Source organism: Emydura macquarii, unplaced genomic scaffold (assembly GCF_026122565.2).
Source record: "Emydura macquarii macquarii isolate MOO-44397 ecotype Brisbane River unplaced genomic scaffold, CSIRO-AGI_Emac_v2 contig_767, whole genome shotgun sequence".
NCBI classification, from domain to species: Eukaryota; Metazoa; Chordata; order Testudines; family Chelidae; genus Emydura; species Emydura macquarii.
In genome coordinates, this window is record NW_027130904.1 from 850,134 (window position 1) to 876,656 (window position 26,523).

The following is a 26,523-nucleotide window of genomic DNA, read 5'->3' on the forward strand; positions in this document are numbered from 1 at the left end:
AAGCAGGAGAATATGGAGAGGAAGGCGAATGACTCTGTTCTTGCCTTCTTCCAACCACTCCCACTTGATAACCATGACATTTTTCCCCACTCATGGAGTCTGGCTTTGCTAAAGCTCTAAAAGACCAACAAGACGGGCAAACAATTTTTAGTAACGGATTTAATAAAACCTAGTGATGATAGTGCAGCTGCTAAAGACAGCAGGGGACAGGAAACACGTAGCTCTGTGTGAACTAGGTCAGGGGTCGGCAACCTGTGGCACGTGCAATGATTCTGAGTGGCACGCCACGTTGCTCCCGCCTTCCAGCCCTGCCCTCCTCCCATGTGGGCCCAGTGGTGCCCTGCCCGGCCAGAGCCGGTGTAAAGCAGGCAAGGAAAGCTGCATGGCCCCTGCACGCCCAGTGTCCCCGCGGCTCCCTAGATGCGCTCAGCGCGGGGCCGGGAGGACAAAGGCTGAGGGGCCGGGTCAGTGCACCACTGGCCCTGGCCAGGAGCCGCGCGGTGGCCCAGCGCAGCGCAGGGCCCACGTGGGAGAGGGGCGGCCACCAGGGACGTCAGTGGGGGGCGGTTCCTCAGAGGAGGGCCTGGCCAGCACCGTTCCCCTTCCCCCAGGTACGCCACCGCTGCAGCAGGGAGGGGGGGGGGGGGGGGGGGAAACAGGGAATGGGCCCGCAGACACCCCCACATACCGCCACCAAACACCCTGGCCAGGGCGCTGGGCCCACAGCATGTGAGAGGGGAAGCAGGGGAGGAAGACTTGGCACCCCCCTTCCAAAAGGTTGCTGACCCCTGAACTAGGGCAAAATGTCATTTCAACCAATGTTAAATAGAAAGAATTAAAAATTCTTACCTTCAGTTCAAAGCCTTCATCTTCGATTCCAAATTTTTTCAGTAAAGGCAGAGCTGTTGCCTTAAGTACATCCACCTAAAATAAAACACAAGAAGCCAACCTCTTTACTACCATGAGATGAAATAGGCAATATTTATGTTAAAAGAGTTAAAGAATCATGTAAAGGTTTTTAAAAGATAGGCAATTATGAGCAGTCTAACGGGGTGGGCCCTCCAGAATAAACAACACACACATATTATAGGCACAGGTGACAGTGTTGCCTACTATTAAGGTTGTCTGAAACTTCTCATTATAAGACCCTGTTTTCAGTTGCTTATAACTTTGCCAAACTTAAACTGTTTGAACCGAAATTTCCCATGCTGGATGTGTGCACTTTCAATTGTTTGAAAGTTTCAGTGAAAACAATTCAGCTGCTTTTCAGGAGGTTAAAGAAAAACATGGTTTGTCCACATTAAATTCTTACAACCATCTCTTTGAGAAATTCTAGCACCTCCAGCCTTTAGAGCAGGGACTTGAAATCTGACAGAGGGTATATGGCAGGGAGGTCACCCTGGTGTCAGGGATGTGCATTTTGTTGACCGTGGGAAAACAAAACACGCAAATTTGGCCAAGTTATGAGCCTGGGAATAGTTTCAGTTTGCATATGTTCAGTAGAGACTTAAGAGTTTGGCAGTCCTCTGAACTGTCCATCTGCATTGGGCATGCTCTAAATCCAGGGCTCAGCAGGATTTTCCCTGCAATTGCTGTTCTTGGCTGCTATGGGTAGCTGCGCCACTGCGCAAACGTAGAATTCATGTCCCCGACAGATTTTTTTCCTTTGCAGAAAATAGAGCCTGCTGGAGAGGTGCTGCAATTACACCTTTTACTCACCAGGGGATGCTGTGGCATCAGGAGAGGGCAGGCAGCTCACAGGCCTGAGCAGCCAGCTGCGGACAGGAAGGAGGCAAAGGCCAAGTGAGGAGGCACGGGACATGGGAGCGATGGACAGCGTGGGGCATACGGGGCCGCTGGGGTGGGGGGGTGTCACAGACTGGGGTTCAGAAGGGCTAATGGGGGCTTGGAAGGGGGCACAGGAGCTATTGGCGTGACAGCATTGAATCAGGGGCTGAATGGGAGTGCAGGGTCATATGGGGAGAGAGGCAGATGTACCTGACTGAATGGGAGAGGTTGGGGTCAACCGGGTCTGCATGGGGGAGGCTCCCCAACTCCCAAATCCCTTTCCCTTCCCCCCCCCCTCCCAGAAAAAAAACCTGTTCCATACTTCTCCCACCAACACCCAACAACCCTCCAGGTTAACTCCTACAGTCCTCCCCAGCAATTACTTCCCTCTCCCTCAGCTCCTCCATTCCCGACTCTCCCAAACCTTTACACTGCTTCTGAGGAGTGTGGGAAATGTGTTTCTGTGTTGTAGTTTGAGTAATTCATTTAAAGTTCTGTATTAACATGCCTAGTAAGTAATCTATTTGTCAAAAAAAAAAAAAAAAAAAAAAAAAAAAAATTCCTGAATATTTTTTATGAGTATTGTTACAGACATACTTGCTGACTGGTATTTTGAAATAAATTACCAAAATAACTGGAACTGGAGTGATTATGTTGTGTTATTTTGACAAATAAAATTTACAACATTTTAAAATGTGCACAGAATTTTGTATTTATTGGTACAGAATTTTCCCAGGAGTAAGCTGTGGAGCTGGTCACCAGAACTGAGAGCAGGGAGACTATCTGTTTGATCTCAAAGCTCCTCCTGCTGGTGTCCAGGATATATTGAGGAAGCTACCTGAATGGAAGGCAGCGAATAAGAGCTAGACCTGGGAGAGTAGCAGAGAGAATGGATAGGAACAAGGAACAGGCATGTGTGGGGGGAGCCTGGAACTCACATACGAAGCCCCCAGAGGCAAACTGTGACTGGCTGGGTAAGGAAACTGACACTGGGGTTGGAGGAGACAGGACAGACAGGCCAGACAGCCTATGACTACTAGCACACACTTCCTTCCAGAAACTGGAAAGGAACCCAAGATTCCAGTCTCTCACCATTCCTCAGCTGTCAGCAAATATCTGTGAAATTCACTGGCAAAAAAGCAATATATCTCCAGCTAGTGGCTGGCCCACATAGATGATAGCAACCTACTTCTGCTATCAGTTATTCTACTAGCTCAAATGGCAGACATTTTCACTGTGGAACTAAAGGTTCAAACCTTATTAATGAGCAACATGAGTGTCGATCTGATGCCACATGATGGAATTTGTTTTTCAGGGTTTTTTTTTTTTTTTTAAACATAGGAAGGTAACATGTAAAACTCTGGGCCACAGAAGTCATGTCACTTGCAATAGTGGGGGGGGGAGGGTGTCAATATCTGTGTTCAGTGTACAACCAATATGGAACATTTTCCCTGCAGCTCAATCAGCTTCAGTATTCTCCACTTCCTGCTAATGGTTACACAATGTTGCTGCCCGCTGTTAAACAGCTGTTTGTTTCACCCCAAGGGTGGGTGATGGGTTTGTACGTCAGAAAGATGAAAGAAACACAGTCAGAAAGATACTTTTGCATCCAAGGCCCCACAGCCACAGTCCAATGGAGTCTTTTCACAAGTCCTCCACTTATGGAGGGCATCACCTCTCTTCCTGTCTGCTCCACTAGTAGCACCTCCCATGGCAGGGGGAGGGGTTTCTCCTGTATCCCTCATCCCTTTGTTTAGGGAAGGCTTATGGCCATGGTTGTTGGCCAAAATCTTGTTTTTGAAAAATACATGAAAGAACAGAGCCCTTTCCTACCAAAAGGCACTTCAGCCTGACACATTGTAACTTTCATCAAAAGTTAAAACCTCAACTAACTCTTATTGTTTTACCCTTTTAAATGGTCACTTACTTTCTATAAGTCTATTTGTTTTAAGACCATTTTATCTGTTAATTTTACTCACTTTCAATATATTTTTAAGTATAGAAAGCCACACTGTGAAATGTAATATATCTACTTTCAATTGTAAAAGACACTGTCAAAAATGAAATGTTTGCTTTAAAAATAATATGTAAATTCTTCAGTTAGAAGTTGGCACTGAGTGATTGGAGTGTGAATGGCTGAGCAATTGAGGTGGGGGTAGACAGGGAGAGTGATTGAACAATTGGTCTGAGTGAGGGATGTCAAAACAGACGAAGAAAACACCAGCCTCACCTAAAAGGCTTGAGGGAAGAAGAAAGGAGCGAAGATAACAACTTTTACCATTCAAATGGCCGAAGAGGAGTCCCCTGATAAACTTTGGAACCAGCCCACTTCAAAGGACAAAATCTGATCAGGCTTGCAAGAATGTGGGTGATTAAGACTTAGACTTACATGGGGTCTTTTCCCTATAAAATGAGACAGAAAGATGAAGGCTGGAGGTTCGGATCTACATCATCACATCAGCCAGGAGTACCGATGCGCATCGGCAGGACCTTGCTCCTCATCCTCATGCTCTAGTCATCTGGCCAGTGACTATCATGAGCACCAAGAGCTGGTAACTATAACATCTGGGAGATCCCTATGTATGTTTGTCTGTCTCCCTGTCTGTTTGTGTGAGTGTGAATGAAAGCATCAAATGAAATGTGTCAAGGAAGTATATTTTTATTAACAGGAATCTCTGTAATTGTAGTATTGATACAATGTTAATACTGTTTCCTAGTGGTTACATTATTGATACTATTTCACTCAAGTAAAGAACAATATTGATGTTATTACAGTGTTGATACTTTTCTTTCTATTGATACTATTTGCCAAATTTCTGTGTTCACAATAAACATGGCTTGTTGCCTTATCCTCTGAAAAGATCCTGTGATATTTGTTATTTGGATAACATGGTCCTTCCTTTGGCCCTTCCTTGGAGAGGGATAAGAAGCCAGGCTCCCCTTCCTAGGCCAAGTGAGAAAACAGCTGGCACTCAGCAAGAGGCTACAGCTGGGGTCAGCCATGGAAGGTGACTGAAAGGTATCAGGAGGAGGAGTGCTCCAGCCTGGCCTGGGCCAACCAATGGGAGGATAGCAAGAGGGGAGGGGAAACAAGTTTGGCCCAGGAGAGGTAAACCAGATGAGCAAATGATCTTCATTTTCCTTGCTCACCAGCCCATGGTAGAGAGCTAAAGGAATCAGAAAGGACTACTGCAGCTACTCCTCCTACCAACTTGCTCTGCAGCTGAACTGAGGCAGAATGAGCGGGGTTTCCCCTACAGGTCTGATTGTGTAACAGCAGCAACTGCCATCACCATAACGGTAACCTTTGGTTCATGTTTCAAGATTTTCTTCACAGCTATCAAGGCTGGAAGGAGTCTGCTTTTTAAAATTAAAGCTTAGATTCTGCAGGTGAGGACAAGACTAGTCAGACTCACTTGGGGAAGCTTCCCATTCAGCTCAACCAGTCGACCCTACCACAAAGATTATAGATCACAAAAAACAATGTCCCGTTGACAACTACAATGGAAGAAGCTTCTTCAATACACAAAGGCTGTTGTCTTCCTTGTCCACACATTAAATTGTGATGGAGAGATTCTCTTTTCACGCTAATTACAGTGGGGAAAAGCATCCTATTTTTAAGCAAATTTTAAACTATCTATAAAGTTTAAAGTTAATTTGCTCTTTTCAATAAACAGGATCTTGGAGCCATATATGCAGATGGAAAAACTAAAACATCATTTTCTGGACAAGTGTGAGCTGTAGCTTTTCCACACACAGCTCCAGGGCACCATCTGCCTGTAAAATAATAAAAACCCAAGTCCACTGAAGACTAAAACTATATTTACCCACAGAGACCCCTATTCAAGACAGCATTAAGCAAGTGTTTAGGACCTAGTCTACAATTGTACTGATTTGACAAAAGGCGTATTTTAAAATCATTTTAGTTAAACCAGCGCAAAACCTTGCGTGAACACTCTTAAACTGGTTTACACGTGGCTTATGCCAATAAGTTGACAGATCCAAGAGTGTCCATGCAGGGGGTTTGCACTGGTTTAACTAGCACTTGATTTTTAAATCAACATCTGCATATAGACAAAGCCTAAGTTCTGTCTTAATAAGGATGTTTTCCTGAATCAAGCCTAAATGTTTAGATGTGTGTCAAAGCTTACTTGAAAACAGCATTCAAGTTGGAGTGCTATTGCCCACTGAATTCTATAGGGAAGATTCTCTTCATCACAGTTAAAGGGACACAGCCAATTTAAAATAAAATTGACTGATTTTTTTTTTTAATTTATTCAATGAATATCTAAAATAGCAGTAAGTGAAAGATGAGAGACAAACATTTCTCTTTTCAATTTCGTTCTGTTGCATTGGACAGCACTTTGTGTATAACTAGTAAAGCTGTTTGGAAATTCTCTGATGGAACGTTTTTCCGTTTGAGAATGCCAAAGCATCAAAATTAAAATGTTCTGTGGCCACTCTGTGATTTTGCCAGAGTTCCAAAGTTCCTGGCTTCCCAGCAGCTCACCCTCCTGGCAGCTTGCTGAGAAGCTTGGCCTTCCAGGTTCTTGGCTCTTCAGCAGCAAACCTGGTTTAATGGCAGGGAGCAGTGAACAATTGGCTCCCATGACCACCCCCTCCTCAGTATACTGGCTCTCCCCTGTGGCAGCCTGGTCTGCGGCAGCCCACCACATGTACTGCCACAGACCTGGTACTCCATTCTCATTCGCAGAGAATTTCTATTTTTTTGTTGTTTTCATTCCAAATGGGAACAAAAATTGAAATATTAAAATCCTCCATGAAATGGAATTATCTTTCTCCATACACCTCTAATACCCAGTTTCAGTTTCCCCCGTTTCTGTGTGGATGTTTAAAACAGGGAAAAGAAAACTTTTTTAAAACAGGACCAGTGTAACACCTACAATTGTACTCAGTGAATTTTTTTAAAAACTGGTTGGATTTCCCTTTTTAATCTAATGACAGGAAAGATTGCAGTCTCCAACTTACATTTGAAAGAAAATACCAGTGCTCTAATAGTCAAGAGCTCTCAAAATGACATTACTTCAGCATTTTTACCCATGTGTTTTCCTCAGCCTTCTTCTGTAATAATCTATTTAAATGGAACACTGTGAACTGTCACTAACACTGGCAACTGTAGCTAATTTCATACAGCCATTTGAACTTGTGTTCTTATTAGTTTCTTTCTGAACAATCAGGCTGTTTCTTTTCTGTAAACTGGCTTGTAAGACAGCTAAATAAATTATATACAGTACTTTTGCTACTGTAATTAAGTTACTGTTGCATGACCTTTGTTTCAAATGAACTGTGGGCTTCATCTTAGCATCAGTATAATTCTGCCCAATGCAAAAAAAAAGTATTCCTATTTCACAGAAACAGCCCCTCGAAGCTTCAGAGACAATTTTCTCTTTTTATAGTATTGTGGAGAATCGACCTATCTGATCCTTAAGATCAGGAAAAGCAAACTGTGTGTGTGTAGGGGGGGGGGGGGCGGGGGGGGGGGAGGCGGAGGAGGGAGGGACCAATGGCAGAGCTCAATGGGAAGCCTAGAAGGATTACCCAGGGAGGGAGAAGAAGCAGAAGCAGCACGGAACTGAAATCAGAAACTGTGGGTTAGAAGCCAGAGATGGGATACAGGATGGGGGCAGGTGCAGAGAGGAACTGGACTGGAAGATGCAATAACCACAATAATCTGAAGGGAGCTGTATGTGCAAAAACAGAATGATACCTTTCATGGATATTTTGGCACCAGATGTTCTGTAAACGAAAAACTGTTCTGTCTACCTTAGTTTGATTCTTCCATCTTTCACTTTCTGTTTTTTGCCTTTTGCTGTATTTTGGTCTCTCTTGCTCTTTCTGTGGTCTTTCCCTTCATTTTATGTTTTTCTGCAGTGTAACTTTGTCACCCACCAACCTTTATGTCTTGGTGTTGTGTTTTCTCCTTTCTTCTTCATGTTCCCCATCTCACATCTGCTCTACTGCCTGGTTATATTATTCTTTCCCTCCTTGTCCTCTCTGATTTCTTTCTAAATCAATGCAATTTAAGCACCAAGGCACTTATGAAAATTCCATTCAGTGCCTATCTGCATATATAAAATCTGGCCTGATGATCTTGTCACAGGATGTGACCCCGCCTTTAAGAGATTTGGGCTCAGCCCCACCTGTGCCTTGTCATCCAGTCCCAAGTGATGAGTTTGGGCCGGTGGTTGGGTCAGAGGACTAGCTAACACGTGATGGTAGCTTAGGGCGGACTTCCTATAAGAGGGAGCCTGTTCCATCAAAGAGAGGAAGACCAGGGGAGACTTCCCCAGAGAAGCCTAAAGTCTGGAGTGAGGATGGCAGAGGGATCTGCGCTCAGAAGGATCTCAGACCTGAAGCCCTGATACAAGGGTACCCGGAGGAATGAGACCTGCAGCGGATCCAGAGACTACCCAAAGCCAAAGAGCGCTGGGGAAGGTGCTCTCCACACCAATCATATTAATAGATTTTAGGGCCAGAAGAGACCACTGTCATCATCTAGCGAGTCCGACCTCCTGTATGGCACAGGCCGTAGAAGTTCCCCAAAATAATTTCTAGAGCATCTCTATTAGAAAAACAGCTGATCCTGACAATTTTAAAATCAGAAATGGAGAACTCACTATGACCCTTGGGTAAATTGTTCCAATGGTCAATTATTGTCACTGTTAAAAAATTACACCATATTTTCAGGCTGAATGCCTGAAGAGGCCTGGCTGGAGTTACCTGCAAGGAGGGGAAGGGGCTTTTTAAAAGGTTTGAGGAAAAGCCAAGCAGAGAAAAGTAGGTTATCACTCAAGAAAGAGACCTGGGAGTCACCATGGATAGAAGCAGAAGCAGAAGACAAGGATGGATCACTCCAGCTGCTTTATTCTGTACTCTCCCTCGGAAGCTTTTGGACACAGGATATTGGGCTAGACCATAGTCTGACCCAGGATGGCAGCTTTGGTGTTCTTATGGTTCTGGAAAGGGCTGTTGAGCCTAGCAACTGAAAGGGGCTGAAAGAACTGTAGAGTGGGGGAAGATTTATTTTGATGTAAGTTGATATTTGAACTGTGATGTTGCTTAAGTAAATCAGACCCCCAAAAAGGGGAGATAGTTGATTTACAAGTGGCTGGGTATAGTTTTTGAGAAGCCCCAAAAGGGGAAACTAGGGCAGCAGCAGGGTATGGTGCTGGATCAGTAAGACCCTGGTGCAGATCTAAAAAGGCTCTTCCATCTCTACCTTCTCTGATCCCAATTTTGTTTTGTCTAAAAGCTGAAGGAGAGTACACTGACTGAAGTGTGTTGTTTCCTTCCTAATTCACCTGATGGCTCCCAAGACGTAACATAGCACAGAGAATGGTGAATCCTACTTAAAAATACAGTGGGGTTCTTTTGTGGATGGGGAGGAAAGAAGAAGAGTTGTCAGGGCACTTAATGAAGTTTCATTACTTACTGAAGGATCTACTTGATCGTTTGTTACTCCCCTGAGGACAATTCTTAATGGATGTTTCACGAAAGGTGCCAAGCAGAGCAGACTTTCCAAATAATAGCCAATACCACGATGGGGGCTGCAGTCATGTTCCAACATACCCCCGTACAGAAGGCCAGGCTGATAATATAGGGTAGTACCTTTACAGGGCAAAGAAAAACAAGAGTCATTACCACACGAAAAACTGAGGAAATATAACACTCTGATACACAATACACAGTGGGTCAATACACAATACACACAGTGGGTCAATTCCAGGACAGAGAGGAATTTACAACAGGGACAGGCAGCACTTCCAGTGCATTCTTCCCAACCCTGCTTATCTCAACAACTCACTCTGCAGCTTTGGGCATTCAAGGACTGAGGCGCAGGAGTGCCAGGTTTTTACATGGGTATCTGTTTTACTCATAAACTAAGGGATCTGTCAGTTACCATCATCAAGACCAATGATCTACACTAGCAACTTTCACCTTCCAAGGCAGGGGCGTTATTACCGGCCCAATAGGGCAAGGCAACCTCAACAAGGAGTTCACACTGGTAGGTCAGCTGCCTCACTGATTCTATTCAGTCCATACACAAGCATAGTTCACACTGAAGTCAATGGGAACTAGGATGGCATGACTGAGTCCAGGGGAGGTATATTGTAGTAGTCACCCCTGCAAAAAGCAAGAAAAGGGCAAGGAATCCTTTGAGTTTTTATACAGCAAGAGTTTTTCCCACATAGCAGCCCCTCATCTGGCCACTGTGCAAACAATTTTCAACATCCATCTCTGATGAAAATCCTTTTCTAGTTCATCAGGAGACCCACACAAAGCACGAAGATGGTGCTGAATTTCTGAGCCAACACCCTTCCACAGCAGCTCTCTCCCACAGCTCTGAGCAGACTAAGAAGTAGGCTGTGTGCTCTGGTGCAGAGCAAGGGTCTCTAGTCAGCACAGGGCAGTTAAGGGCAGGCAGGAAGTTAAAGTTTAGTACTCCCTTCTCTCCAGAACCTAAACATCAAGGTCATTTCCCTGTAGAAACCCCCAGGGAATGAAAGAGGTGGCACTCCCACAATCCCCACTCTTGGGAACTTCATTCTCAGAGCCCTAGCACACTTACTAATACAGATGGGCATGATGGGAAAAAAAGCAGTTTGGTTTCTCCATCACACACCAAAACATTCTGTGAGCATTTCCACCCCAAGCCCGTTCTCCTCCCTCTAGTCCCTATCTTTCTTTGTGGGATGCGTGTGGAACCCTAGCTTACCAAATCTACTACAAATATATTACCACTCTTCAAATTTTGCCTCATTAGTGGCCTGATCCTGCCAGGTGTTCGGCTCATGCAACTAGAGGCACTTGGCATATCTCATGACCAGGCCCACTGAGGTCAAGGTCAGAAATCTACATTAATACGATTTACACTTCCAGAGCATCTTTCACCCCAAAAACCTAATGAACTACACATACGAGAGAGTCACTTCACCCACTAATGAAAGGCAACCAGTTCTGCAGTGGATAGGTCAAGAACGCAGAGTTCAGGTGTGGAAAAGTGATTATTTAAAATTTAGAATTTGGCTGCGATGTTGAGAATAACACCATCTGTTTATATGGAGGGGAGAGGGTGGGTCTAGTGACCACAAATGCTCAGGGCTTTGTATGAGACATAAAACCAAAAGACTGATGTTTGTACCTCCCTTGACCATACTGGGCATAGGAACAGTACTAACTCAGAGCTTCCCTATATTAGTGATTTTTGTACCTATGCATATGCACCAAGGCAGTTGCCCTACACTGGAGTTAAACAGGGTTTACACTGGTGCAGTTTATCCCAGTATTTTTTACACTAAGGGGAGGGAGAGGAAACTGCACCCATGTAGGTACACTGATAACACCAGTGCAGGAATTCCTAATGCAGGTGACCCCTCAGAAGGACAATCATCACTTAGTGAATCATTGCACAAATTCAAGTTGTGACACAAACCAACAATTCCCCTCCAGAAAATTCCACATTATGACTGATTCATATTTCTCTGAGCCACAGCATTGTGGTGGAAAATAAACTTAATTGAACATGAATCACTGTTTTAGAACTTCCTGGTTTTGGCTGGTTCTGACTCATCTCAGAGATTTGTCTATTCAACACTTGGTCCTCTGGAAACAGGGTCACCATCTAATCTGTCTGCCTGCAGCAAATAGGTCTTTTCTCACATCTCCAAGTGGAAGAAAGGAACAGAGAAGAAGACACAGTTACCTGTTTGGTTTATCTCAATCCTAGAGCCATTGGTCACTTTGTCAATCAGTCGTATAAAACTTGCTTCAAAATCTGTTGGGGGTGAAAAAAGGATTGATTTTAAATTCTTTTCTTTAGGAAGTTATTCCTGAAAAAGAATTCAGCCTTCATGAGATATGTCGCTTATAAAACTCTCTCTCCTCTCCTCAATACTGCTCGGAGGAGGAAAGTAGATCGGCTGGCTACTATTACTCCCAATTTTAGATATGGGGAAATGGAGGCACAGAAAGGTTGAGCAACTTGTCCAAGGACATGGAGGAAGTCAGCATCAGAGTTGGGACTAGAATCAAGAGTCCACTGCTACTTGGAGTTAGAGACCTCCTTTCTCTTTCTTCATAAGAGAAATGTTCCTAATATGTTTATCAAGTCCGATAGCCTGGGATGTTCTGCCAGTAATGACACAACTCTGAATTTAAAAGATCTCCAGTGAGCACTCTTTCATTAAGACTCCATGAAAGAACCAGACTGAAGACATTGGAAAATGTCTAGAGCAAAACAATGAGTACACATGTGCACATGAGTGAGTGGGAAAGGAGAATCTAGGCAGCTTTTTACACTAATCATTTCACTGTTACCTTGGGCTTCTCCCAGTTCCATCACCAGTTTGTTGTCTCTCAATTTATACTTTGATTGTAAGCTGTTTGGGGCAGTGGCCACCTCTGCATTACATGTACGTGTACAACATCTAGCACAATCGGGCCCTGATCAGGGCACTTATGCAGGGCCCAAGCGTAATTTTTTCAGGCCCAGTACAAACTTGTAACACACACATACCCATGGGGGTTGCAGCCTAGGCCGGGCTGCCCAGGGCCTTGGTAAAGTGTATCCTTTCCCCCCGACCCATGTGGGGGCCCTGCACTTACATGCTACAAGTTAATAATAATAATAATAATAATCATCACCAGTTTTTTCCTGTAATTATAAGTTTTCTTTTTTAAATTATTTTAACCTTTTATTACAGAAGACTTCAAAATGCAAATGCTGCTGCTAAACACCTATTAAATAGACACCATCAATATTTCTGTCTGTAGAAACAGCAGATTAAAAAAAAATTTCCAAACACCACCTGAAGTGACTACAATAAAGATTAGAGAAAAATATTTATTTTCCCCACCTCCTTCCCATTTGTTTACTCTGTGCATTACGGCAGTGTTTCTCAACCTGTTAGGAAGCAAGTATCCCCTAACTTCTGAAAATTTTAAATAAGTACCCCAACACCCAATTTTCCACGGGATTTTATATTTACAGACTAATGTGAGCCATATGTTGGAAGAAGGGCTGAGTATATAAGGCCGTGATATGACAGATGTCAGATCTAGTGTGGGTAGGGTTACCACCTTTACACCAGGGGTGCACAGCTCAAGTATGTACCTGGGCTAGAGGTGATGTTGGCCAAAGCTAGGAGGCTTTGAGCGGCATGCCAATACTGGGGAATACAAAGCACCATGCCAAATTTTTTGCCATAGAATTGAGAGGAGGAAGGGCTGAGAGACAGACAGGGAAGGAGGCCGAGAGAGAGAAAGACAGGAAAAGAGGGTAACTGGTAAAATCTGGGGCTGTCAGAGCAGTGAAACTGACAAATTTTCTAGGCACTGGGCTTTGAGTCAGGGAGGGGAGCTGCCATCTGGGCAAGTTGCAGGCAGCTGCCACCCGGGAGGTGCGCGACTGCCACCCAATCCGAGTTGGGGCAGAGAAGGCTTCTGCACTGTCTGGGACCCAGGGATGTGGGCAGGCGGCTGCTGCCCGTCTTCAAGCCAGGGCGCAGGAGGCTGTCCCTTGGCTCGGAGCCAGGGCACGGGTGGCTACCACCCAGCTGCGAGCCCAGCTCATGAGACGCAGGAGGCTGCCACCAGGCTCCCACCTGGGACTCGGTGGGAAGCCGGGGGCTGCTGTGCGCCTTCCCCAAAAGCCAGCAGCTGCTGCTTGCCTCCCAGCTGGGACCAGGCGGGAAGCGGGAGGCTGCAACCCGGCTTCCCGGGACTTTGGCAGCTGCCGCCCACCTCCCAGCTGGAAGTTGGGAAGCGGGGGGCTGCTGCCCGGCTCCCTCAGAAGCAGGGGGCTGCCGCCCGCCTCCCAGCTGGGAGCTGTGACAGGGTAGGAAGCGAGCGGCTACCACCCGGCTTCCCCAGAAGTCGGCAGTTGCTGACCACCTCCCTTTCACTCTGTTTTTCCCTGGGTACCCCCTGCCTGTGTCTCGCGTACACCACAGGTTGAAACACATAGGAGAAACTATGCTTTATAGCACTTTGCAGACTTAGCTGCTCAATTTCCATTTGTGGACGCTCTTAAACAGCAACAAGGAAGAAAGAAGTATTTGTTGGTTTGTTTTTTTTAAAAGTGAACCTAACCCCCACCCCCTCCCCATATGGACTGAAACTCAGTAGCAAATACAGAACCTGAAACTATGTTGAATTTAAAATTAAAATCTAGACAGTTTTATAAAGTAACAGCATCCTCTTTATTGTGAGCAGACTGTACAGCTCTGGCTAATAAGTCATTAAATTAATACAGCTCCTTTTTAAACTGTGATCATGTTTTGTTTTTACTAAATTAATTAATCCACTGATTTAAGTGGTTGCATAAATATTAATTATTTTCCATAACTATTGTTCCAATTATTCACTATTCATTAATCAGTATTTGCATGCTGTAGATGGTTGCGGAGTCACATGGTGTTGGTTCCACTCTCAGCTGTGATGACTCCTACACTCATAAGCTTTCAAGATGGCCCTGTGAACACTTCCAGTGTGAATGTGTGTTTATGTGAATTTTTACAACCTTTTCTGAGAACAGTCTTGCAGACAAGATTTCATTTGCACAAATATTCAGGTCATGAAAAGCAAATAAAAGGGGTTGCAAATACCAATGAAAAGTCATGGTTTTTCATTTGAACACTTTTTTTCCCCATTAATCAGAATTCAAGTATTAATCCACCTTGACCAAAAAAAAAAAAAAAGCTGTATCTTGTTAAAAGGAGTGGCAAAAGCTATGAACTCTACCTCCCACCAACCATCTGACTGGGGCAATAACATATTTAAATAGTATCACAGCATTCAAGCTAACTACTAATGTATGGGAATTTTGTGGTTTTGATAGGTACTGTTAGGGCCAGAGCATAGGTGGCCTTGTACAGTGGTTGGAGCAGGAGTCAAGTCAAGGGTCAGAGCCAGAACAAGGATCAAGAGGAAAGCAGAGCCAAGGTAGCAGCCAAGTAGAGCCCAGCTGTGCAGACAACTTACTGGACCACTCTTTGGGTTTAACTAGGAAGTCCTGACCAATCAGAGTTCCTGGTGTTCCTCCAATCAGGGCTCAGGAAAAGCCTCCCTGAAGAGCTTCAGGTTTCAGGATCTCTCCATGCAGTCAGGTAGTAGTGAGCTGCTGAGTGGGAGTAGGGAGGCAACAGTTGACTGGGAACTGTATGTACACAAATTTGAGACCTGTTGGGTCATGACAAGTACAGGCTAAACCACCCTGTAGACTTTCAGCAGATCAGGCACAGTAGTGGCTATGCAGGCTTCACCACACAGCTCTGCCCATGTTCTTGAACCCTGAGACAAGAGGTGGGGAACTGAGTTTCTGGGAGAGGGGGTATCTTACTCTTGATGAACATTAATTCATTGAGCAAGGGTGTTAAATCACACAAACTATGAGTGGGTCTATTGTGATTCACACCCAGAACTAGACTGAAAAACTCTCCAGCAACTCATTTCACAGAGACTGCCCATGCAAAGAAAATTTAAGACACTCCACTGGGGTTAGATTTTTTAAAAATTCATTTCTACAATGCCATAGATATGCATAGTGCTGTGCAAGAATGAAGCGGGGTCCCTGCCTTAAAGAGTGCAGGGATCCCTCTTAAAGCTATCCACACTGTGAGAAGCTTTTTAAAATCTTTAATAGATGGTTTTATTTCCATTATCTTCACAGCTAGCTGCAGCTATTTAGGCTGAGGGCAGCTGACAACAAACAGCGAAAGCTGACCAATTAAAACTGTTGAGAATGGGAGGCGGAGTCACAACTTGAGCAAACAATAGGCATGTAGAAGCAGGTGCTGACACCAGGAGTCAAAGAGTGGAACCATTTGATTCGGAACGTGAATGGCTCCTGGAGTTTTTGACCAAACAGAGCGCCCAGTACTATTTAGAGGCAAGCCATCCCCAGCTCTGGCAACTCTAATGAGCCTGGTCTGTGTATTGTTTAATCAGGGTGTTAAAATCATCCAGGCCACTTCGCTCTTGGCATCTTCTCCCCTTCCTCCACAGTATCAAATTGATCTCTCTGCAGCAGCAAAAGCCATGGCACAGACAGCAGGATCTTCCATTGCTAACCAATGGCCCCTGAGAAGAGTACAATGAGATATCACAGTGAACAGGGTGACTGGGAAAGGGAATCTGGCTCCAATTTGGTCTGTGGATGAAGAGGCTTGGAAGATGACAGGGGATTATGATGGCAGTCTAATGAAGACTGCCTCAGAAACAGCTTTTAAATTCATGGCCTAATCATAAGGAATTCCCCACTTGAAGGCCGCCTATGGCAATTCCCACGATAAGAGGAAAGACAGAGAAATGGGAGACCATAGCATGCCACTGAAGCCCTCTGATTCTCCCCATCTTCTCCCCCTTTATCACTACACAATGCAAACCACCTCTAAAATGTCTCTTAGGGCTTGTCTACACTACAAAATTAGGCCAACTTAATTTACAACCACCACATTAATTCAATCAGCTGTTGGTGTCCACATTACTTTCCTTCTGCCGGTGATGCGCATCCTCACCAGAAGCACTTGCACCAAATGAGGTGGGGCACTGACAGCCAAGTGTGGGGCACTGACAGCTGTGCCGGTCTCACAGCTGGAGCCCCCCACCTGCCTCCAGGTGACAGCCCAGAGCTGTGAGCTGGGTATGGAGCTCAATTTCACAGCAGGGAGCCTAACAGCCTTTCTTGTCAGTTTCACAGCTCCAGCTGTGAAACTGCCCCCAGTGAAATTAACAAGAATGACAGCTAACACCCATGTAAGTAATGCAGCCTCTGCACTGCGCTGACATAAGCCCTATGCCTCATGGAGGTGGAGTTATGATGTCAGTGTAGCAGGCCACTTATTTTGGTAGAAGCAACATTCCAGCGTAGAAAGTGACATAGTTAGGTTGAGATATGGCAGTTTATCCCCCACTACCTCTGTAGGGTAGACTAAGATTTATTCTTTGCTTCTCTAAACTACACAGGTCAGTTCTTTTCAATCTTTCCTCATGTGGATGTCTCTTCATGCCTCTAATTGTTTTCATCACCTGACTCTGGTCCCTTTTATCTCTTCTGTCTCTTTTTTGAGTTAAGAGGACCAGAACTGAAAACAGTATTCCAGGGGGCAGCCATCCACTGATTTAGGACAGGATCTTCAAAGAATCCTAAGGGATCTAGATGCTCTAATTCAAGTGAATGTCAATGGGAGTTGGACACCTCGATATTTTAGACTCTTACAAAAATCCCAACCTTAATTCAACAACATTATAATATTTTCTGTATTATTTTTTACCTCATTTTTAATAGACAATGCTTGGGGTGTTTGAGCACTGCTGCACACCAAACAGATGTTTTCATTGAACTGTGCATAGTGACACCCAGGTCTCTTAACCCAAGTGGTTAAGAATTGATTCAGAACTCAGCAATGTGCATGGCATTAAGGTCCTTCGTCATGACTCTCCCTTGATGTGCAGATCACTGCAGTTAAGCTGGCAGCGTGGTACTGGCAGAAGTCAAGAGGTTTAGACTGATGAGGAAACATGCCATAATCTGAAAGAGCTCAATGTAAATTAACACATCAGGAAACACCGCAATATAAGAAGCTGCCAAAAATAAAGGCCAGCTACAAGTGTTCACCCTCTATTTCTGGAGAGAAGTCCAAGAGAAAATATGTAAGATTTAAGGGTTAAATTCTTTATAATTTGTATTAAATAGAATCATTTGGGGGAAAATACGGCTTCATGCGCAAAAATACTGAAGACATGATTAAAGGACTTTATATTTAACCTCATTAGTAAAATGTCTTTGTTCCTTAGAAGAAGTCATGATGCCTGCACCTATTTCATGTGACTTTACACTGTGTTTCACAGCATCTGTATTTTGTTAAAAAAATTCACAAGATAACAACTGCAGTGCATGGGGCCAGAGAGAGTACATCCATCAGTACCTCCTATTATACTCTATGGATAAAGGGATTGGACATGTAGCTAGTCCATCCCGATTAGACAACCACCAATTCAGAAATGGGTCAGGGCTTGGCTTGTCAAACCTTGCTTCCATCAGGCTGCTAGTACTTTCCTGGACAATCTTATTTCAAACTTCAAAACAATTTTCGTTTCAGATCCGCAACATATCTTAGAAACATACTCTTGTTACTAATGTACAGCACTAAGACAGCAGCTCAATTCAAAGTACTTCACTAGCACAAGCAGCTATAGAATTGCTGCCGATGCAATTTTTTTTCCTTTTTCTTTTTTGTAAGCACTCTCTGTCAAAGATAGATCCAGTACATCAAGCATGCTCTCAGGAAAGGGCTTCAGAGTGTGACGGGTTACTCCAATTCTATCATCTGAACCAACAACATGGGGCTCAACAATTACTCCAAGAACACCATGCAAATCCCTGACGGCGTGGGGAGGTGAGAGGGACGCGTGCTCCCTGTCTGGAGGCGGAACTCACACCTGCTTCGATGCTTCCCCATCCCAACCATGCGCGTCCTGAACAAATCAAACCGCACTTTGGATTCTGTGCCTCCTTTAAAAACGCCTCCTCCTTCCCCCAACACCGATCTCAAATTCAGAGTGTTTCCATCCCACACCCGCACCCAGATCACTGCCCCCCCTAAAAGAACCTCCTCTCCCGCCCCACCCCTCTCTGCATACCACCCCTATCCCTCAGCCCGGACAAGCCGCCCGCTACCTTTGAGGCCGGGGTTCTCCTCCTTCGCCCGGATCTTGCGGATTTTCACCGGCCTCCCACTCAGCGTGGCCAGCACCAGCCGCTGCCGGAAAAAGTTACACCCCGCGTAGCTGAGAGAGTGCGGCTGGCTCGCCATGCTCCCGTCCGGCGCTGCTGGCTGCGATCCGCGGCGCCGCCGAAGCGTGTCCCGCTCTCGCAGCAGCGAGCCAGCCAATGCCGCGCAGCGCGCCCCGCTCACGTGGCTTGGAACAGGAAGACGGAACGCTGAGACATGGGGGTCAAAGGGGAAGGAGGCGGGGCAGGCAGGACGCCCCTCCCGGAGGGGAGCGTCCCTCGTGTCGGTGTGTGAGCCTGGCGGAGGCTGTTGTCGCTGCAGCGCTGGCATGGGGCGCCTGATAACACAGTGAGAGCAGCAGGAGCCGCATCAGCGGGAGCAATAACAGGGATAGCAAAACGGCCACGAGCCAGGACAGCAGAAGTAGGAATGTGAGTGTTAGGAGCCAGACTGGCCAGGAACAACGGCCACAGGAAACGCAGTAATCAGTCTGCGCTTAAAGCTGTAGCAAAACTAGCAACAGCAGCAGTTAATTGCAGCAATAGCAATAATCATAGCAGCAGTGGAATACTAGTAATAACAGAGGTGGAGCAATCATAGCAACAGCACCAGTAGCATTAGTAAAAAAGGTCCTGAGTCAGGATAGTTCTGAAGCACGTGCTTAACTTTAGGCATACCACCATCTTTCCTAAGTAGGGATGCTTTCCTGAATCTAGACCAAAAGTAGTATGACAATAGTAATAATAGTAAAAGCAGCAATCTGTATCAATAGTGAACCATCAAATTAGTCAGACACAACTACAAATGCAGGATATGAAGAAAAAAAAAAGCTTAAAATTTGTTTTCATGTATTTAAATCCTTTGATGAATTGGCGATAAAACAGAATGTAGCATTATGTTACACCTGCACAGTAACAAACTAATGTAACTAATTACCATAATGCGACATTATTGTCATAGAGTCATTTATCCACATTCTACATTATTATTGCTATCATTACACAGTATGGGTTAGAGCTTCTTTTATACTCCTGTGGTGGCTACCTAAATCTTGAGTCCAGATACACAGGGGAGGAAGGCACTGTATGCCCACTACTCCCCCTTCTTCCTAAAGTAGGTGGGCAGGCAGGCAGGGATGGGGTGAGCAGTGGCTCTGCTCCTTATGTGTCAACCAACAAAGCTGAGACAATGTGAGGCTGTGGTGTAGTAATCTCCCTGAGCATGAGGTTGAATTGAGCAGAAAGGGGATTGTGGTTCCTGAACTACAGATCCTTCCCTGGAATGCTCCTGGAGTGGGGTAGTATTCACTACCCCTTATTTGCAGCTGTCTTTGTGGCACAGTCTAACCCTATTGAGTTTTTATTTTAAAATGATCTAATGGCTGCACAGATCTGAATTTGGGCACTAAGCTTGTAAGGCATCAAGGTTGAGAGCCTAGGAGGGAAAGGCTAGCGTCGCTTGTGTTACACTCATAATTGTATCTTTAATAATAATCATGACAAAGATTGTCTTCAATGGAACTACTTGTTCAGGAAACTATTAGTCACATGAGTAAAAGTTGCAATATCAAGCCCTTTAACAGTAACATGAATCTTCTCGTGCATATGTAATTAATATAGGGGAGCAAGTATGCTGCCTTCACATGGCACCCCCCATAAGTAGCAAAAAGCTAAGCTAAAGTAGACAAAATGCAAAACAGGAGCCCAAGTGCTTACCATAAAAAGTGAAAGACAAATACAGCCAGAAGGAGCAGTCTAATGGGCTTCTTTTCAGTGACATCACAGATCATAGCACTTGGTCAGCTTTCAAAGTGATGCACCTCAATATTGAGGGAATCTCAGGGACCAAGAGGTATATTCTTTTCCAGTTGGTCATAGAACATGAAGCACACATCTTGCTTCAGTAAACACACTCTACTACTGACACTCACCTATCAGTTCCTGGTTTTGCTGTTGTGTCTCATCTCCAGAGGCAACATGGGTTGGCATCCTGAATCAAGTAAGGTATTCCAGCAACTCCAGTTTAATCTTCAGGTCCAAATGATGTAACTGAATGGCAGGCTATAAAAGTGAAAGACCTCACTCTTATCAGTGTCTATAAACTTCCGTCTGCCAACTGACCAAATCTCTCCTATCCACCTTCTCAGGACATTGTCTACTGTGATGATTTTAATTCACACCATTCCCCCTGGAGATACACCGATGATGATCTGGATGAAGTACGGCTAGAGGAGTGGGTGTTGACAGTTTACCTGCAGCTTCTATATGATTCTGTTGACCTGAGCAGTTAGCCAGTATTTGGGGTCTTGAAGGTTTTTTCCAACAGGAGAAATTGATGATGGAGTCAGCTATTTCTGCTTATTTACAAACAATGTCCATAAAGTCCTGTTGCCCTAAATATAAATCAAAGAGCAGGAGACAGTTTCTTTGCTCACAGTTCCAAGCCTCTTTCAGCCAGCACTCTACCATAAAAAATCTCTGTGTAGGCTTTTTCTCAGGACCACATTCCCTACACATGCTCTGCCTGTCTCCTTGGATTTCTGCTGCTTCTCTGTCAGATTCTCTGGGTGTTTCTATTGTTTCTCTTTGCGCACACATGCAGAGCTCCACCTAAGCAATAATCAACCTCCCTGTGTTTGCACTCAGGTCTCAGTGAAACTCCTCTGCTCATGTAACTTGGATTGCTGAACTGTATTGCATATGGCCTGAGTTTTGAGTGGTAGCTCCTATTGTGTCAGCTATCTCATTCCATAAAGGAGTTTAATTGTTTCTTGCATTTTGAAGGGCACTTACCCACCTCTCAAGAGTCTTGTGAAGCTAAGTTAATTAATATTTGTAAGATACTTTGGGGTCAGTACTATTATATAAGTGTTTTAGATGAACAAACTCATGGCTTGTAGGAGGATACATCAAAAGAGAGACAGAGAGCCTTATTATGAGTTCACAAGCGCAATCCTTAAGGCTTAATTACGTTTGAAACAAAATTGATCAACAGAACTGCTCCCCAAACTGCATAATGTGTTTCATAAAGGAAGAGATGGTGGAGCATGTGTTGACAGCCTGAAAGAGCCTGTGTAGGAGAGAATATATGAACAGACACAATGAGGTTGCCAAGCGTATGCATTGGAGCCTCTGTGGAAAAGATGGAGTTAAATGAACCAGTATTACAGCCACCAAATTGAAAGTGCTCTAGAGAATGAAGAGGCTAAGATTTTATGGGATCTGGCAATTGTCACAGACCAAACAGTGCAGGCAAACAGGCCAGACATAGCCATTAGAGAAAAGACAAACAAGACTATGCTAATTGATATTGCCATACTAGCAAACAGAAACATAAAAAAGAAACAAGAAGAGAAAATGACAAAGTATGAAGAACTCTGTCATGAACAGGAATGATTATGGAGCACTAAAACAAACACGGCCCAATGATTATTGGAGTACTTGGAACAATCCCTATAGGTATGAATGAGCAGCTCACGAACACATTTGAAGTGGAAGATCTCACAACCAGTGACCCACAAAGGACAGCGTTCTTAGGCACTGTGAGAAATTTTAAGGAAAGTCAAAGGAAAATGAGTGCAATTTGAAAACCTAAAATGTAGGAATTCTGCAGAGGGTTTAACTATCCAAACCTACAGAGTCAGATCATGGTCAGGATTTATTGGTGACTCATGGGGGATAAATTTTAGACAGTAGCTTTCTCCTTTTATGTGTAAAGATCTTGTATGTTTTGAAGGCTATTTGTTTAAAAAAAATCCGTATGATGTAATACTGAGGGATAATAATAATAAACTACTATCTGTAAAATGGAGATAATAATCTTTACTACGCAGAAATGCTATAAAAGTTTTTTAATGCTTGTAAGTATCCTGTAGATGAAAATCACTGAGTATACTAATTACTAACTCTTATTTCTATTTCTGACTCCATATGTCTGTGTTTGGTTTACAACTGTGGTGTTTGTATGTTATCTGGCCTTAGATTTTATCAGTACTTAGTAGCACTGTCATGTTATGCTGTGTCACTGAGTGATTTCATTTCTCTGAAACCCTTCAGCATCATATTTATTGGCATGTAAATAATTCAAATCCTAGAGTGAAATGCAGTATAAGGAGCAGGATACTGTCCTAAGGCAAGACCAAATCCACTTCTGGGTGCATTTTCCTTCAGGCAGTGATACCTTTTTAGTAATTTATCACCGGTTGCCTTGCTCTGCTGAAATGTTCTGTTGGGTGAAGGAAAATTAAGCAGAAAAGTCAGCCTGATTTGGTCTGATTCCTGGTGCAGCAGCCAAATTTGTCTGGTGGTGCAGCCCCTCTTTCTTTCTTTCTGATGTAACTGAAAGCAGATCAGAGCTGTACTATAGAGGTAACAGGGTCAATCTTTGGTGTGTGTCTGTGTTTAGAGAAAATAGTTTCTTGTATCACACAAAAGCAACCCTGTTGCCAATTGAAGAACAATGTTGATCTCCTGAAGGGCATTGACTGCAGTGCAGGGCCTAGAGGCTGAAATGTACCAGGTGGGGTAAAATGGAGGAGGATCCTTAGAGTTCCAACAAAGCAGTGGTCTTGCAGTCAGCAGTTTGGTGTACAATCCTCAGCTCTGCCATTGATTTGCTGCATGACCGGGGGTTAGTTACTCAGTCTCTGTGCATTTTTCCTTTAAAATGGACAGATTATTTACTGATTTTATTTATTACTTTATAAAATGGGCACTTCTATGTGCACAGTAATATATAAAATGTGTTCTACTTCCCAAGTCTCAGATTGTATCTCTGTAACTAAGAATTGCATACAATTTTTTTCATAGTTAACTGGCAGAAATGGAAAGACAAATAAACTAACTCCTCCCTCTCTTCACTATAACAATTTTTTTAAGTGTTGAACCTTGATGCTATGAATTCTGTGTGCAAATAAAATTGTATCTAATTGTTCTTCATTAGAATATGTGTGAGGCCCTACTTAATTTGCGATATTGTGGATCCTGCAATATTGGGCTTCTACCGCAATTTTGATGCTAAATTCAGATGTATGTGTGTTACATATTAACTGTCTGCCCCCTGTCAGCCCTGTGCATGGTGGGGCTCCGGCCGTCAGCCCTGGGGTGGCTGGGGCTCCAGCTGTCAGCCCCCTGCATGGCAGGGCTGCCACTGTCCAGCTTGGATGGTCAGCTTTTCCAAATTTACTGCAATTAATAAAGGTCCATTATTACTTTTCCATGATATTCAATGTCTTGTCCGTAACTCAGCCGCAATTATTTGACAATCATCCCGAGAATCAAATAGGTCCTTACTTATATGTGTCTTTACAACTTGTTTAGCTGCACACATCTTTATAAAAATGAGACCAGCATTCTACAGTAAATGATCTAAAACAATGAAATAACTCAATTGTGATGTGAAGTGTTTTGGACCACTGTTGTAAAATATGCTAGTATTTTATACAGAAGGTTCATTCATGCTTCTTTTCATCCACTCACACATTTCACTCAGCCCCTTCTCCACACATATATGGGTGCTCTTTCTGTCCCTCACACACATGTATGCTCTGGCTTTATCTAAACTGGAAGTGGATCTGTATCTGACATCCAATGTCACACCTCTGACCCTTCTCAGACATGGCTGAACACAATTATAATGCTGTTTTAGGTAAGGTTGAGCCATGTTCCACACCTAATACAGAGAGCATAGTGGCTCCTCATTTTAGCAGGGATGATCACACTAGATGCTGACCATAATTTGACTCTATCCACATCAGGAGCTACACTGTTCATCCGGGGGACTGATGTCTAATATGGCTCGATTTCTACAGTAGAAGGGGCTTTGTCTCATTCTCTGATCTGTCTCAAATGTTAATTCATTTCCTTAGGGGAAAGTCCCATAGAATTTAAGAGGATTTTATAAAAATGTAATAGCATTCTTGAGAAATTATTATAAACACCTACAGAATTGAATAGAGAATATCTTCTCCATATGTTTTCTTTGACAGTAGTCCTACAGAGATGTTTAGCAGCATACAAGATACAGCCCAGAGGAAGGGGGCAAAGAAAGCTTTAAACCATCTTTGCACCATCTGGACTCTGCGCTGACTGGAAACCAGAGTGACCCCTAGCATAAATTAGAGCAGCCCTGGTGAATTCTCTAATTTACAGCGGCTTTTTGAGGATTTTCTACTGCTGCTCCACAGTCTGGAACTGCCAGAATCTCTGGAGTGCAGGGCACTGCAGTGATCTCCCCTCCTACTCCTGACTCACCCCATACCATCCCCACCTCACTGCCAGGATGTCCCCCATCTATGCTGGGAGGTGGGAGGACATAGAGCTGCATAGGGTGGCTGTATACTGCTTCTGCACCAGAGCAATTGTCCCTTGGACAGCTGTAACACATTTATGGTCCCTCTACACTGCTAGAGCAGCATATACAGGGAACAGAGTGGGGGACAGAATTGGCCCCACCATTTTCCATTAAATTCCTCAGAATATTTCCACAAGAGTGTTCTCCCACTGACTGAAACTGACAGGACTGATCAACAGTAGAATTAAAACTGCATTTGCAATAACTATGATTAGAGCGCCCTGTTGTTAGTACAGCTTCTTTGATTAGTATGCATAGAGATTTTTTTGTTATAAAATCACCCTCTAAACTACCTCCAGGGATATCTATAACATAATTTGGCTGTATGATTCTCAGAACAGAATCCTGGTCCTCACTAATCAGGGAAACTACTGTAACTTCTACAGAAACCCTGATAGCAACAGCAGTGTAAACATGGTAGCTACCAGAGTTTCAACCATGACATGGGAAGGAAAAGTGATTTCTGGAATAAGATGATTATTGAGGCTTGCAGTCTATGTATATCAAGCACTGTAGACTTTACTGCTACTGAAAACTATATTGAAAACTGTCTCACTTAAAGTGAGAGCTTGTAATTTTAAACAGTTTCTTGGTCCTGTTTGTAGGCGAGGGGGCTCTGTAGGGAAGCCTGTAATTTGGGTCTTGTGCAATCAGTCTGCAAAGAGCCAGCCTACACAAGTGGGGGTGAATTGTGCCTCTCTGTTATAGCATGCAGTGTGCTCTCTCTCTTTCTGTTTTTTGGTTCCTGTGTGTTATGGTTCTGAATTCTAAGAAATTAATGTTTTAGTGCAACCTTCCAGCAAAAGTATATGTTTTTAAATCTAACCTCTGTGAACGTACTATGAACATAACTGTATATAAATGCATTATACTTTTTAAAAGGCACTCTCACATATTATAACTGCATAATATTTTTTCTTATACATTTAATTTTTCTCAACTTTGTTCCAAATGTAGGTTTAATATTCTTACAAATCATAAAGTTTCTGAGCAGCTTGTGATCAGCCTGACACCAACTCTGCTTTTCCCTCATCTACTTTGTTGGATGAAAGCTCATGAAAAGTTTGAAGTGAGATTTCTGCAGAGTTAAACTTTCCTTTCCCCCTGCATGTTGGCTCCTACTAAGAATTTTCACCTGTTCAATCATACATTCGTTATTGTACTGAGAAGCGGTTCAAGTCTATAGTCCCAACAGCATTACAATAGGTAATTGTAGGTCCTGGTAGAAGGAGGTCCTGGTAGAAGGCTGGCAGCTCGGAGAGGTCTCGCGGAAGACCCCTCGGATGGAGATAAAGGAGCTGCCAGTTGTATTGGAGCCCTCGGAGGCGGCGGAGGAAGGCGTGCACCAAGTGGCTCCACGCCGGACTACCTGCATCGTAAAGGAGTCTCTGCAGGGCCTGGAGACGGAAGGCGTGGACCTGGCTGCGGAGGCAGCACAGGCCCTGCCCGCCCTCCTCCAGGGGGAGACTCAGGATCCCTGCAGAGACCCAGTGCAGTCCTGGCCAAAAGAACTCCAGAACTGTCTTCTGGAGGTAGGCCAGGAAGCTCAGGGTTGGGACCAGGGTGTTGAGCCGGTGCCAGAGCATGGACAGGACCAGCGGATTGATCACCAGCGCCCTCCCCCGAAGGG

The 26,523-nt window shown here is 44.2% G+C and overlaps 1 protein-coding gene across 1 annotated transcript in view; it reads right to left on the minus strand.

Moving 5' to 3' along the window:
* Positions 1-18,688, minus strand: part of RCL1 (RNA terminal phosphate cyclase like 1) — a 56,860-nt gene extending 38,172 nt beyond the window's left edge. Inside the window, exons 1-4 of the mRNA XM_067543053.1 lie at positions 18,488-18,688; positions 11,513-11,584; positions 9,242-9,417; positions 850-924 (exon numbers count right to left, since the gene is read on the minus strand). Coding sequence (XP_067399154.1) covers positions 850-924; positions 9,242-9,417; positions 11,513-11,584; positions 18,488-18,623 — 459 coding nt within the window. The 5' untranslated portion in view covers positions 18,624-18,688. The remainder of the gene's footprint in view (positions 1-849; positions 925-9,241; positions 9,418-11,512; positions 11,585-18,487) is intronic.
* Positions 18,689-26,523: the final 7,835 nt, after the last annotated feature.